The sequence below is a fragment of the Callionymus lyra genome, chromosome 5 (assembly GCF_982586985.1).
Source record: "Callionymus lyra chromosome 5, fCalLyr1.hap1.1, whole genome shotgun sequence".
NCBI lineage: Eukaryota > Metazoa > Chordata > Actinopteri > Syngnathiformes > Callionymidae > Callionymus > Callionymus lyra.
The window spans coordinates 3,683,709-3,700,150 of NC_141822.1; the positions used below are offsets into that span (position 1 = coordinate 3,683,709).

General features: G+C 39.4%; 1 protein-coding gene across 1 annotated transcript in view; it reads right to left on the reverse strand.

Annotated features, from left to right (window-relative positions):
- Positions 1–16,442, reverse strand: part of sgsm1b (small G protein signaling modulator 1b) — a 39,812-nt gene that overhangs the window by 13,675 nt on the left and 9,695 nt on the right. The window contains exons 3-12 of the mRNA XM_087790530.1: positions 14,337–14,412; positions 6,512–6,674; positions 6,296–6,448; positions 4,891–4,958; positions 3,776–3,918; positions 3,581–3,712; positions 1,733–1,857; positions 1,601–1,668; positions 518–681; positions 318–447 (exon numbers count right to left, since the gene is read on the reverse strand). Of these exons, the coding sequence (XP_087646656.1) occupies positions 318–447; positions 518–681; positions 1,601–1,668; positions 1,733–1,857; positions 3,581–3,712; positions 3,776–3,918; positions 4,891–4,958; positions 6,296–6,448; positions 6,512–6,674; positions 14,337–14,412 (1,222 nt within the window). The remainder of the gene's footprint in view (positions 1–317; positions 448–517; positions 682–1,600; positions 1,669–1,732; positions 1,858–3,580; positions 3,713–3,775; positions 3,919–4,890; positions 4,959–6,295; positions 6,449–6,511; positions 6,675–14,336; positions 14,413–16,442) is intronic.

The following is a 16,442-nucleotide window of genomic DNA, read 5'->3' on the forward strand; positions in this document are numbered from 1 at the left end:
CGGAGACTCGTGGAGTAATACTACTGAGACTCGTGGAGTAATACTAGAGAGACTTGTGGAGTAATACTTACGTGACTCGCGGAGTAATACTACAGAGACTTGTGGATTAATACTATGGAGACACGCGGAGTAATGCTTAGGTGACTCACGGAGTAATACTACAGAGACCTGCGAAACAATACTACAGAGTAATACTACTGCTTCAGGACTCTACATCGAGGTGATGGGGAGGAGCCAAGGGAGGCGTCCAGCAGAGATCTTGTTCAGCCTCAAAGGTTGAGCAGAAGAAAATGGCAGCAGGTGTTGAGAGAACTTACTTAACTCCATCTGATTGCCAGGAAACAGGATCCGAAACACGTAATCCGTGGCTTCCTCGTCCTCTTTGTCCGACACAGAGTCACATGACCCGTGAGGACTTCTCTTCCTCAACTTGGGGAAAACTTTTCCCTGCAAACCAAATGCAGAAAAGACGATTATCGACCGTCAGACGAACGATTGTTCAACGAGTCGCTCAGACCTTCCCTCGCTGGTTCCACAGTGGGGGGTCCAGCTGCCCGTGAGGGAGCAGCCCGGTCTCCAGGCAGGTCAGGAACTGGAGCAGGTGACCACCTTTGGGGAAGTGCAGAGGAGGTCTCTGGATTCCATCCTGGCTCACCAGAACCACCGTCCCCCCACTGGTGACTGTGGAAACATCTGCTCACTCAGTGTTCTCACTTTATAAGTAATAATCAAATTAGAAGTAATGTAAGGTAAGGTAAGGTAAGGTAAGGTAAGGTAGTAGTAAATAAGTGTCGGAATATTCAACGATTGAACTTAACATTTCAAATGTTTCAAATGACTTGTTGTTGTTTTTTTTAAGCATTTAATTAAATTTTTTATTTGAATAATTTAATTCAATAATTTGTTTATTCAAAGGTTCCCTTTTTTATAATTGAATTTTTAATTAATTTGAATATTGAATATAATTTAATTTTGGATTTTCAAATATTTTTTAATGAATACATTTTTTTTGAGGCTCCTATTTAAATAACTCAAACAAGAATTTTCTAAAATCAATATTTTTAAACGATAGTCTTTTAAATTCAATATATAAATGTTGTAATCGAGTCACAAGACAAAACCAACAGATCACAGAGAAACTGATCAAACTGGAATTTGAACATCAAACTCTATGTGTACGAAAGTAATTTATTTTGAAAATACTAATTCAATTATTCCGAACAATAAGTAAACCTTTAAATTGTGCTGTACTGTACGTGTTATTAAAAACCTTAAAAATAAAACAAAATAGATTCAAAAGTTTTTTTGAATTATTGAAATTAGAATATCAAACTTTAACATACCTTATTCATAGCATAGCGTAGCAAAACATAGCATAGCATTGTATAGCATAGAATGTATTTTTACTATTCAAAATGTCATAATAAAAATATAATGTAAAAAATAACCAATATAACCAAATAATCAATTTATTTTACTTATTTAAAAAATGAAATAAATGCTTGAAAAAAAAAACAACAACATTTCAATAAATAACTAAAAGTTTCAACTTTTGAAATGTTCAAATAAACTCTCATGAAATACTTCTACACACTAGTACCTTGTTGGTGACAGTGCAGGTACACAATCTCCTCCAGACGGATGGTCATGGCGTAGTCCCAGTAAACACTGCAGGGAGAGTCTGTCAGCAGGTGTTTACACAACAAGTCCCCCTTAATGGACTCTTGTCAACCTTCTCTCGGAGTCCAGCTCGCCCACGTTTCCGTTCATCAGCTGGTTAGGAGTCCACTTGAGCGTCATGAGGTCGGCGGTCTGATGCAGAGACAGGTATCCTGGGATGGCCTCCATGTCGTCCCTCTGGCAACACAGTATCGAGGAGTATTACTACTGAGACCCCAGGAATAATACTAGGGAGCCTTACAGAGTAATACTACTGAGACCCCAGGAATAATACTAGGGAGCCTTACAGAGTAATACTACTGAGACTAGAGGAATAATACTACGGACCCTTACAAAGTAATACTACTGAGACTCGAGGAATAATACTACGGAGCCTTACAAAGTAATACTACTGAGACTCGAGGAATAATACTACGGAGCCTTACAAAGTAATACTACTGAGACTCGAGGAATAATACTACGGACCCTAACAAAGAAATACTACTGAGACTCGAGGTATAATACTACGGACCCTTACATAGTAATACTACTGAGACTTGAGGAATAATACTACGGAGCCTTACAAAGTAATAATACTGAGACTCGAGGTATAATACTACAGACCCTTACAAAGTAATACTACTGAGACTCGAGGAATAATACTACGGAGCCTTACAAAGTAATACTACTGAGACTCGAGGAATAATACTACGGACCCTAACAAAGAAATACTACTGAGACTCGAGGAATAATACTAGGGAGGCTTACAGAGTAATACTACTGAGACTCGAGGAATAATACTACGGACCCTTGCAAAGTAATACTACTGAGACTTGAGGTATAATACTAGGGAGCCTTACAGAGTAATACTACTGAGACTCGAGGAATAATACTATGGACCCTTACAAAGAAATACTACTGAGATTCGAGGTATAATACTAGGGAGCCTTACAAAGTAATACTACATAGACTCGAGGAATAATACTACGGACCCTGACAAAGTAATACTACTGAGACTCGAGGAATAATACTAGGGAGCCTTACAGAGTAATACTACTGAGACTAGAGGAATAATACTAGGGACTCTTACAAAGTATTACTACTGAGACTCGAGGAATAATACTAGGGACTCTTACAAAGTAACACTACTGAGACTCGAGGAATAATACTACGGACCCTAATAAAGTAATACTACTGAGACTCGAGGAATAATACTATGGACCCTTACAAAGTAATACTACTGAGACTCGAGGTATAATACTAGGGAGCCTTAAAAAGTAATACTACTGAGACTTGAGGAATAATACTACGGAGCCTTACAAAGTAATACTACTGAGACTCGAGGTATAATACTACAGACCCTTACAAAGTAATACTACTGAGACTTGAGGAATAATACGACGGAGCCTTACAAAGTAATACTACTGAGACTGGAGGAATAATACGACGGAGCCTTACAAAGTAATACTACTGAGACTCGAGGAATAATACGACGGACCCTTACAAAGTAATATTACTGAGACTCGAGGAATAATACTACGGAGCCTTACAAAGTAATACTACTGATACTCGAGGTATAATACTAGGGAGCCTTACAAAGTAATACTACTGAGACTCGAGGTATAATACTACGGACCCTTACAAAGTAATACTACTGAGACTCGAGGTATAATAATAGGGAGCCTTACAAAGTAATACTACTGAGACTCGAGGTATAATACTACGGAGACGGGTATGGTACCCTCCATGTCGTCCCTCTGGCAACACGAGTTAGGCTTGACTACACAATGATCTCGACGTATATTCAGAGTAAACTGGTCTCTTGTTTATCGTGGGGTTCATTTTAACAACAATTGTTATTATCTGGATGTATTTATTTAAACTTACGACTCAACACTGAGGCCTGAAGAGAGAAACCTACCGGCTGCACCAGGACGTTGTTCTTGCCGAACAACAAGGTGGCTCTTGAGTTCTGGTGCAAGGACTCCACGTACTCTCTGGCCCAGGTCAGCGGACGGTCGTCCATGCTGCCGCTGGACTGTCTCTTCTGGATCTGATGAGAAGACAGAACCAGGAGTCGTTTTGTTTTCATAGAAGCGTTTCTTGTTTTCTTTACCAGCGCCGGTCGTCTGGAGGGCGAGTCCTGCCGACAGTGGCCGCTGTGGATGCGATGTCGCTGCACCAGCTCGTCGGCGGAGGGATCGGTCCAGTAGTGGTCTGCAGTCTTGACTCTAGTGTACTCCAGCGCACAAGGTCCGACTAGAACACGGTTTGGACGACATGTTGGAGACAAGTTTGCTTTTGATATTGAACGTTTTTAATAACTTTGTAACAATGATCTCTTCACAATAATATCAACAAAACACACTGAACTTGAATATTAAGACCAATTATTGTGCTTTTAAAAAACTGTTTAAAATGTTAAATTATTTACCATTTTATATGAATATTCTGAAATTTTAGTTTTATCATTTTAATATGTATATGTTTGTGTTGTTTTTTGTTTAAAGCATTACATTTCATATAACAAATAACACAATTATTTGTATTTCTATGGTTTTCTTTTCTTTAATAATTGAGTTTTACCGGGTTTTTTTACACAGACTTTGATATTCTAATTTAATTTATTCAAACATCAACTTTCTAAATTCAATATAAATAATATAATGTTCAATATCAAACTCTATGAGAAAGTAAAAATGCATTAATTTATAAAATATTACAAATTTTAAATTTATGAATTAAAAAAAATATTCCACCTTTCAACATAAAACGTATTAAATGTAATTATTTAAATAAATAAAAAATATAATAAACAACATTAGAATTAAACAAAAATCCAAACTTCAAACATTTAAAATATTGTGATGACACAAAACAACATTTTAAGTTTAAGAGACTGATGAACACAAAGGTTTTTTTTCTTGAGCTCCACAAATTATTAACCAAACAAAAAGTAAAAATGTTAGTGATTTAAAGAAAATTGCAACTTTAAAATGATGTTGAGAAAAAAGAAATGAATCTAGAAATAATGAATTCACACCAACATCTGTTATCAACACATGTCAATGTTCTATCAAATACATAATGGTCTGAAGCACCAACATGTTCAACATGAGCTTCTTCTTCTTCGACGTACGTTCTGTCCTAAGGTTTATATTTGGTTCGATCGTGACTGAAAATAAAAAGCATTGAATGTCTTTCTTCTGACACGAGTGGAAGGATCTGTACCCAGTAGAGACGCGAGGATGGGTCCGTCCACAGGATCCAACAGCATGGCTTCCCTCTCGTAGAACGAGCTGAGTTGACAAAAATACACATTGTTTTACGAAGATGAACAAACATCGTAACTTCAACAACTGAGGCGGAGACGACGGATGGGATTTACAAGAAAGAATATCAGTGGAATCAGAATATTGAATTATTGATGTTGTTTTATCATCTTTTTTCCAAACATTGAATTCAATATTTTTTTTGTCTGCTATGCTATGCTATGTTTTTGCTATACTATGCTATGCTATGCTATGTTATGTTTTTGCTATACTATGCTATGCTATGTTTTTGCTATACTATGCTATGCTATGCTATGTTATGTTTTTGCTATACTATGCTATGCTATGTTTTTCTATACAATGCCATGCTATGTTATGTTTTTGCTATACTATGCTATGCTATGTTTTTGCTATACTATGCTATGCTATGCTATGTTATGTTTTTGCTATACTATGCTATGCTATGTTTTTGCTATACTATGCTATGCTATGCTATGTTATGTTTTTGCTATACTATGCTATGCTATGTTTTTTCTATACTATGCTATGCTATGTTATGTTTTTGCTATACTATGCTATGCTATGTTTTTTCTATACTATGCTATGCTATGTTATGTTTTTGCTATACTATGCTATGCTATGTTTTTGCTATACTATGCTATGCTATGCTATACTATGCTATGTTATGTTTTTGCTATACTATGCTATGCTATGTTTTTGCTATACTATGCTATACTATGCTATGCTATGTTATGTTTTTTGCTATGCTATGCTATGCTATGTTATGTTTTTTAATGCTATGCTATGTTTTGCTATGCTATGTTTTGCTATGCAATGAGATGCTGTTTTATGCTATGCTATGCTACGTTATGCTATGCTATCTTTTGCCATGCTATGCTAAAATAAGGTATGTTTAAGTTTGATATCGTAATTTCAATAATTAAAAAAAAACATTTTAGAAAATCAATTTTGTTGAACGATTAGCTGAAAGTTTGATCACGTAGCTCGGTGCTCTGTTGATATTGTCTGGTTTCAGTATTATACCAACATTTATATATTGAATTGAAAAGACTATCGTGAAAAATATTGAATATAAGACATTTATTTTTGAGAATTCTCAATTAAAATTAAAAATATTAATTCTTAAAATATTTAATTTTTTCAATTAAATTATATAAAAAAAATACATTTTAATATAGAAATGATTGAATTCAATTGTTAAAAATAAATGATTTAATTCCTTAAAAAAACAAACATAATTTCAATAAATAATTCAAAGTTAAAGCATCACATGGTGACACTTGTATACTTCATCGTCATGGTAACATAAATGAAATAATATCATCTATACATTAACGACACACCTGCTGTTCTCCACCAAGTACAAGACGATCTTGTCCAGAAGTTTCTCCATCAGAGCCGTTCGGACCCACAGGTGTCTGAGCGCCTGAGGAGGAAGGTTCCCTAACTTGGCCTGACGGCTGCGATCGTTGCTCAGCGACGAGTTGTTCTGTTTGCTGCGGAAACCAGAAGGAAATGGAGGCGAACGTTGAGTTTCTACTGATGTGTCCACGTCTCACCTGTTCTCCACCAGCTGCTCCAGCTCCTGGACCTTCTGGCACAGCTGCTCGGCCGGAGAGAAGGTCTTGGCGACCTTCATGAAGAGAGCCGCGACCTTGTTGCTGCACAGAAGACCCGCGATCCGTCGCCTCAACCCGTGGAGAACGCAGGCCTCGACCACAGCTGACACCAGAAGACATGTTAGATTCTCTCCACCACAGATGACACCAGAAGACATGTTAGCTTCTCTCCACCACAGCTGACACCAGAAGACATGTTAGATTCTCTCCACCACAGCTGACACCAGAAGACATGTTAGATTCTCTCCACCACAGATGACACCAGAAGACATGTTAGATTCATGTTAGCTTCTCTCCACCACAGATGACACCAGAAGACATGTTAGCTTCTCTCCACCACAGCTGACACCAGAAGACATGTTAGATTCATGTTAGCTTCTCTCCACCACAGATGACACCAGAAGACATGTTAGATTCATGTTAGCTTCTCTCCACCACAGCTGACACCAGAAGACATGTTAGATTCATGTTAGCTTCTCTCCACCACAGCTGACACCAGAAGACATGTTAGATTCATGTTAGCTTCTCTCCACCACAGATGACACCAGAAGACATGTTAGCTTCATGTTAGCTTCTCTCCACCACAGATGACACCAGAAGACATGTTAGCTTCTCTCCACCACAGCTGACACCAGAAGACATGTTAGCTTCATGTTAGCTTCTCTCCACCACAGCTGACACCAGAAGAAATGTTAGCTTCATGTTAGCTTCTCTCCACCACAGATGACACCAGAAGACATGTTAGCTTCTCTCCACCACAGCTGACACCAGAAGACATGTTAGATTCATGTTAGATTCTCTCCACCACAGATGACACCAGAAGACATGTTAGCTTCTCTCCACTACAGCTGACACTAGAAGACATGTTAGATTCTCTACACCACAGCTGACACCAGAAGACATGTTAGCTTCATGTTAGCTTCTCTACACCACAGCTGACACCAGAATACATGTTAGATTCATTTTAGCTTCTCTCCACCACAGATGACACCAGAAGACATGTTAGCTTCTCTCCACCACAGCTGACACCAGAAGACATGTTAGATTCATGTTAGATTCTCTCCACCACAGATGACACCAGAAGACATGTTAGCTTCTCTCCACTACAGCTGACACTAGAAGACATGTTAGATTCTCTACACCACAGCTGACACCAGAAGACATGTTAGCTTCATGTTAGCTTCTCTACACCACAGCTGACACCAGAATACATGTTAGATTCATGTTAGCTTCTCTCCACCACAGATGACACCAGAAGACATGTTAGCTTCTCTCCACCACAGTTGACACCAGGAGACATGTTAGCTTCATGTTAGCTTCTCTCCACCACAGCTGACACCAGAAGACATGTTAGCTTCATGTTAGCTTCTCTCCACCACAGCTGATACCAGAAGACATGTTAGCTTCATGTTAGCTTCTCTACACCACAGCTGACACCAGAAGACATGTTAGATTCTCTCCACCACAGCTGACACCAGAAGACATGTTAGATTCATGCTAGCTTCTCTACACCACAGCTGATACCAGAAGACATGTTAGCTTCTCTCCACCACAGCTGACACCAGAAGACATGTTACATTCTCTACACCACAGCTGACACCAGAAGACATGTTAGATTCTCTCCACCACAGCTGACACCAGAAGACATGTTAGCTTCTCTACACCACAGCTGACACCAGAAGACATGCTAGATTCTCTACACCACAGCTGACACCAGAAGACATGTTAGATTCTCTCCACCACAGCTGACACCAGAAGACATGTTAGATTCATGCTAGCTTCTCTACACCACAGCTGACACCAGAAGACATGTTAGATTCTCTACACCACAGCTGACACCAGAAGACATGTTCGCTTCATGTTAGCTTCTCTCCACCACAGCTGACACCAGAAGACATGTTAGCTTCATGTTAGCTTCTCTACACCACAGCTGACACCAGAAGACATGTTAGCTTCTCTACACCACAGCTGACACCAGAAGACATGTTAGATTCTCTACACCACAGCTGACACCAGAAGACATGTTAGATTCTCTCCACCACAGCTGACACCAGAAGACATGTTAGATTCATGCTAGCTTCTCTACACCACAGCTGACACCAGAAGACATGTTAGATTCTGTACACCACAGCTAACACCAGAAGACATGTTAGATTCATGCTAGCTTCTCTACACCACAGATGACACCAGAAGACATGTTAGATTCATGTTAGCTTCTCTCCACCACAGCTGATACCAGAAGACATGTTACATTCTCTCCACCACAGCTGATACCAGAAGACATGTTACATTCTCTCCACCACAGATGACACCAGAAGACATGTTAGCTTCATGTTAGCTTCTCTCCACCACAGCTGACACCAGAAGACATGTTAGCTTCTCTCCACCACAGATGACACCAGAAGACATGTTAGCTTCTCTCCACCACAGATGACACCAGAAGACATGTTAGCTTCATGTTAGCTTCTCTCCACCACAGCTGACACCAGAAGACATGTTAGCTTCATGTTAGCTTCTCTCCACCACAGCTGACACCAGAAGACATGTTAGCTTCTCTCCACCACAGCTGACACCAGAAGACATGTTAGCTTCTCTCCACCACAGCTGACACCAGAAGACATGTTAGATTCATGCTAGCTTCTCTCCACCACAGATGACACCAGAAGACATGTTAGCTTCTCTCCACCACAGCTGACACCAGAAGAAATGTTAGCTTCTCTACACCACAGCTGACACCAGAAGACATGTTAGCTTCTCTCCACCACAGCTGACACCAGAAGACATGTTAGCTTCTCTCCACCACAGCTGACACCAGAAGACATGTTAGATTCATGCTAGCTTCTCTCCAACACAGATGACACCAGAAGACATGTTAGCTTCTCTCCACCACAGCTGAAACCAGAAGACAAGTTAGCTTTTCTCCACCACAGCTGACACCTGAAGACATGTTAGCTTCTCTCCACCACAGCTGACATCAGAAGACATGTTAGCTTCTCTACACCACAGCTGACACCAGAAGACATGTTAGCTTCATGTTAGCTTCTCTCCACCACAGATGACACCAGAAGACATGTTAGCTTCTCTCCACCACAGCTGAAACCAGAAGACATGTTAGCTTTTCTCCACCACAGCTGACACCTGAAGACATGTTAGCTTCTCTCCACCACAGCTGACATCAGAAGACATGTTAGCTTCTCTACACCACAGCTGACACCAGAAGACATGTTAGCTTCATGTTAGCTTATCTCCACCACAGATGACACCAGAAGACATGTTAGCTTCTCTCCACCACAGCTGAAACCAGAAGACATGTTAGCTTTTCTCCACCACAGCTGACACCTGAAGACATGTTAGCTTCTCTCCACCACAGCTGACACCAGAAGACATGTTAGCTTCATGTTAGCTTCTCTCCACCACAGCTGACACCAGAAGACATGTTAGCTTCATGTTAGCTTCTCTCCACCACAGATGACACCAGAAGACATGTTAGCTTCTCTCCACCACAGCTGACACCAGAAGACATGTTAGATTCATGTTAGATTCTCTCCACCACAGATGACACCAGAAGACATGTTAGCTTCTCTCCACTACAGCTGACACTAGAAGACATGTTAGATTCTCTACACCACAGCTGACACCAGAAGACATGTTAGCTTCATGTTAGCTTCTCTACACCACAGCTGACACCAGAATACATGTTAGATTCATTTTAGCTTCTCTCCACCACAGATGACACCAGAAGACATGTTAGCTTCTCTCCACCACAGCTGACACCAGAAGACATGTTAGATTCATGTTAGATTCTCTCCACCACAGATGACACCAGAAGACATGTTAGCTTCTCTCCACTACAGCTGACACTAGAAGACATGTTAGATTCTCTACACCACAGCTGACACCAGAAGACATGTTAGCTTCATGTTAGCTTCTCTACACCACAGCTGACACCAGAATACATGTTAGATTCATGTTAGCTTCTCTCCACCACAGATGACACCAGAAGACATGTTAGCTTCTCTCCACCACAGTTGACACCAGGAGACATGTTAGCTTCATGTTAGCTTCTCTCCACCACAGCTGACACCAGAAGACATGTTAGCTTCATGTTAGCTTCTCTCCACCACAGCTGATACCAGAAGACATGTTAGCTTCATGTTAGCTTCTCTACACCACAGCTGACACCAGAAGACATGTTAGATTCTCTCCACCACAGCTGACACCAGAAGACATGTTAGATTCATGCTAGCTTCTCTACACCACAGCTGATACCAGAAGACATGTTAGCTTCTCTCCACCACAGCTGACACCAGAAGACATGTTACATTCTCTACACCACAGCTGACACCAGAAGACATGTTAGATTCTCTCCACCACAGCTGACACCAGAAGACATGTTAGCTTCTCTACACCACAGCTGACACCAGAAGACATGCTAGATTCTCTACACCACAGCTGACACCAGAAGACATGTTAGATTCTCTCCACCACAGCTGACACCAGAAGACATGTTAGATTCATGCTAGCTTCTCTACACCACAGCTGACACCAGAAGACATGTTAGATTCTCTACACCACAGCTGACACCAGAAGACATGTTCGCTTCATGTTAGCTTCTCTCCACCACAGCTGACACCAGAAGACATGTTAGCTTCATGTTAGCTTCTCTACACCACAGCTGACACCAGAAGACATGTTAGCTTCTCTACACCACAGCTGACACCAGAAGACATGTTAGATTCTCTACACCACAGCTGACACCAGAAGACATGTTAGATTCTCTCCACCACAGCTGACACCAGAAGACATGTTAGATTCATGCTAGCTTCTCTACACCACAGCTGACACCAGAAGACATGTTAGATTCTGTACACCACAGCTAACACCAGAAGACATGTTAGATTCATGCTAGCTTCTCTACACCACAGATGACACCAGAAGACATGTTAGATTCATGTTAGCTTCTCTCCACCACAGCTGATACCAGAAGACATGTTACATTCTCTCCACCACAGCTGATACCAGAAGACATGTTACATTCTCTCCACCACAGATGACACCAGAAGACATGTTAGCTTCATGTTAGCTTCTCTCCACCACAGCTGACACCAGAAGACATGTTAGCTTCTCTCCACCACAGATGACACCAGAAGACATGTTAGCTTCATGTTAGCTTCTCTCCACCACAGCTGACACCAGAAGACATGTTAGCTTCATGTTAGCTTCTCTCCACCACAGCTGACACCAGAAGACATGTTAGCTTCTCTCCACCACAGCTGACACCAGAAGACATGTTAGCTTCTCTCCACCACAGCTGACACCAGAAGACATGTTAGATTCATGCTAGCTTCTCTCCACCACAGATGACACCAGAAGACATGTTAGCTTCTCTCCACCACAGCTGACACCAGAAGAAATGTTAGCTTCTCTACACCACAGCTGACACCAGAAGACATGTTAGCTTCTCTCCACCACAGCTGACACCAGAAGACATGTTAGCTTCTCTCCACCACAGCTGACACCAGAAGACATGTTAGATTCATGCTAGCTTCTCTCCAACACAGATGACACCAGAAGACATGTTAGCTTCTCTCCACCACAGCTGAAACCAGAAGACAAGTTAGCTTTTCTCCACCACAGCTGACACCAGAAGACATGTTAGCTTCATGCTAGCTTCTCTCCAACACAGATGACACCAGAAGACATGTTAGCTTCTCTCCACCACAGCTGAAACCAGAAGACAAGTTAGCTTTTCTCCACCACAGCTGAAACCAGAAGACATGTTAGCTTCTCTCCACCACAGCTGACATCAGAAGACATGTTAGCTTCTCTACACCACAGCTGACACCAGAAGACATGTTAGCTTCATGTTAGCTTCTCTCCACCACAGATGACACCAGAAGACATGTTAGCTTCTCTCCACCACAGCTGAAACCAGAAGACATGTTAGCTTTTCTCCACCACAGCTGACACCTGAAGACATGTTAGCTTCTCTCCACCACAGCTGACATCAGAAGACATGTTAGCTTCTCTACACCACAGCTGACACCAGAAGACATGTTAGCTTCATGTTAGCTTATCTCCACCACAGATGACACCAGAAGACATGTTAGCTTCTCTCCACCACAGCTGAAACCAGAAGACATGTTAGCTTTTCTCCACCACAGCTGACACCTGAAGACATGTTAGCTTCTCTCCACCACAGCTGACACCAGAAGACATGTTAGCTTCATGTTAGCTTCTCTCCACCACAGCTGACACCAGAAGACATGTTAGCTTCATGTTAGCTTCTCTCCACCACAGATGACACCAGAAGAAATGTTAGCTTCTCTCCACCACAGCTGGCACCAGAAGACATGTTAGCTTCTCATGTTGACAGGTGAGAGCACAGATGGCTGGGATGGAAACACACTGTGGACGGTTGCTAGGCTACGAAAGATGAGACACACACTGGTTTCAACACCTTCTCATGAGCTTCTCAAAGATAGACACACACATAGTGGACTCGTGTGAGACTGTGATCAGTTTGTAAATGAAGGAAGTCTGAACATGTGACCACGTCTGTGTCGACCTTCAGCTCCATCAACACACGTCCAAACATCTGCTGCAACACTTGTGTTGAGTCGAGCAACACGAGCACGAGACTCTACGGAAATATGTTATATGTTGGTGACCAGTGATGGACATACATACACTCATTTGTGCTATGCTTTAATAAGATTTGCTATGCTAAGCCTATAATAGGCTATGCTATGCTAAGCCTATAATAGGCTATGCTATGCTAAGCCTATAATAGGCTATGCTATGCTGTGCTATGCAACGCCTATAATAGGCTATACTATGCTATGCTAAGCCTATAATAGGATATGATATGCTATACTATGCTATGCCTATAATATCCTATAATATCCTGCACTATGCTAGGCTTTGCTATAAAATAAGATATGTTATGTTCTGCTATGCTATGTTATGCTATATACTGCATTATGCTATCTATGCTGTGCTATGCTATGCTACACTATTTTATGTACTGCATTATGCTATGCTATGCTATATACTGCTTTGTGCTATACTATTTTATGTTCTGCATTAGGCTATGCTAAGTACTGCATTATGCTATGCTATATACCGCTTTGTGCTATATATGCTGTGCTATGCTCTGTTATACTATTGTATGTACTGCATTATGCTATACTATCTACTGCATTATGCTATGCTATATACTGCTTTGTGCTATATATGCTATGCTATGCTATGGTATACTTTTTATTTACTGCATTATGCTATGCTATGCTATACTATTTTATCTACTGCATTATGCTATGCTGAATACTGCTTTGTCCTATATATGCTCTGCTATACTATTTTATGTACTGCATTATACTATGCTATGCTATACTATTTTATGTACTGCATTATACTATGCTATGCTATACTATTTTATGTACTGCATTATACTATGCTATGCTATACTATTTTATGTACTGCATTATACTATGCTATGCTATACTATTTTATGTACTGCATTATACTATGCTATGCTATACTATTTTATGTACTGCATTATACTATGCTATGCTATACTATTTTATGTACTGCATTATACTATGCTATGCTATACTATTTTATGTACTGCATTATACTATGCTATGCTATACTATTTTATGTACTGCATTATACTATGCTATGCTGTGCTCTAATTGAAACACTAACCAACCTGTCCTTGACCACAGATGTGCAACATTGATATAAAATCATTCTTGTTTACCACAGAAGGAGATGATGTGGCTGCTGTCGGCGTGAACGAACTTCCTGGTCACAGCCTCTTCCATGATCTGTTTCACCTGCAACAGGAAAATAAACAGGAATGAGAGCGAGAAACACAATGAACGAGTCCAGAAGTAAAATATATGAATGACATTCACAGGTTTATTATTTAGATGTACATGTATATTCTGGTGCTGGTTCATAATTCATGTTGTTTTCATCATATTTACGTTTGAATAAACTTGAATCATTTGTCATTTATTATAACATTAAACCAGTCTTTATTTAACCTGTTATGACTCCTCAGTCGAGAATAAGATCAAACCAATACTTTAACATTTTACTTAATGTCAGTCAAACTCATATCAGCAAATGAAAGGACGATAAAAAGTCAGAGATCCCAGATTTATTCTTGCTGTCAAAGTGGCTTTTACTCTGTTTTTACTCTTTTAAACTATTTTTTTTCATCTTCATCTATCAACAATAGAACATTAATGTTAAGTATTGTGTAAAATTGTGTGAACTCTAGATATTTGTGTAAGAAACTGTTGATATGTATCATGATACAACAATACAATATATAGTGATGTATAATGATACTGTAGTAACAAGGATATATTTGTAGTATTGACGAGTACTTGACTCTTGTGTTGTGATAGTGTAGTAACAAGGATATATTTGTAGTATTGACGAGTACTTGACTCTTGTGTTGTGATAGTGTAGTAACAAGTATATATGTGTAGTATTGTCCAGTACTTGACTCTGGTGTTGTGATAGTGTAGAAACAAGTATATATGTTTAGTATTGTCGAGTACTTGACTCTGGTGTTGTGATAGTGTAGTAACAAGTATATATGTGTAGTATTGTCGAGTTCTTGACTCTGGTGTTGTGATAGTGTAGTAACAAGGATATATGTGTAGTATTGTCCAGTACTTGACTCTGGTGTTGTGATAGTGTAGTAACAAGTATATATGTGTAGTATTGTCCAGTACTTGACTCTGGTGTTGTGATAGTGTAGTAACAAGTATATATGTGTAGTATTGTCCAGTACTTGACTCTGGTGTTGTGATAGTGTAGTAACAAGTATAAATGTGTAGTATTGTCGAGTACTTGACTCTGGTGTTGTGATAGTGTAGTAACGAGTATATATGTGTAGTACTGCTGTAGTCACTGTATCTTATGGGATTTAAAGACGTAATGACTGCTGCCATCCAGAGGCCGGAAGCTTAATTGCAAGACAGGAATAAACAAATAAAAAATAAAAAATGATTTAAAGCCATATATATATCGTGTTATATCAACGCATCAATATTTTCTCATCCCCCTAACGTCGTACACATACTGTATATGGATTCTTGTGATGAAAAGTCTTGTATATAACTACTTTAAATCATGTCTAAAGGACACTTGTTTAAAAGACACTATCTTCGTCAGATCAAGGCGTGAGTGAAAGATAATCTGCAGGAAAGGTTGCGTCAAAATGCAGCGTCGATGTGGTTTAAAGAGAAGGTTTTCCTTCCTGCAGCTGCATCACGACTTCTCGCTTCTTACACTACGTTATGTTTAGTAAAGGGGAGCTTAAAGGACGATTGAACAGCAGCAACAATCTTGCAAAGGTCCGAACTATACACAACGTTGCTGGATTCAAACCCAAAACAGAGGTTTTTTAATAATTCTACTTCGAGAACAAGTCATTTATTCACTCTCTTGCTGTTGCTCATGCTCACTTATTGGCGTTTTGTTTAAGTTGTACCTTTGTTCTTCCACACGTATGTGCTTTACTGCGATAATGTTGCACTATTTAAAATATTATGTATTTATTCTATTTATAACATATTAGCACTATTCTTAACCTATTTGTATTTATACTTTATATACATTAATTATTATATGCAATATTTAAAATATTATGTATTTATTCTATTTATAGCATATTAGCACTATTCTTAACCTATTTGTATTTATACTTTATATACATTAATTATTATATGCAATATTTAAAATATTATGTATTTATTCTATTTATAACATATTAGCACTATTCTTAACCTATTTGTATTTATACTTTATATACATTAATTATTATATGCAATATTTAAAATATTAT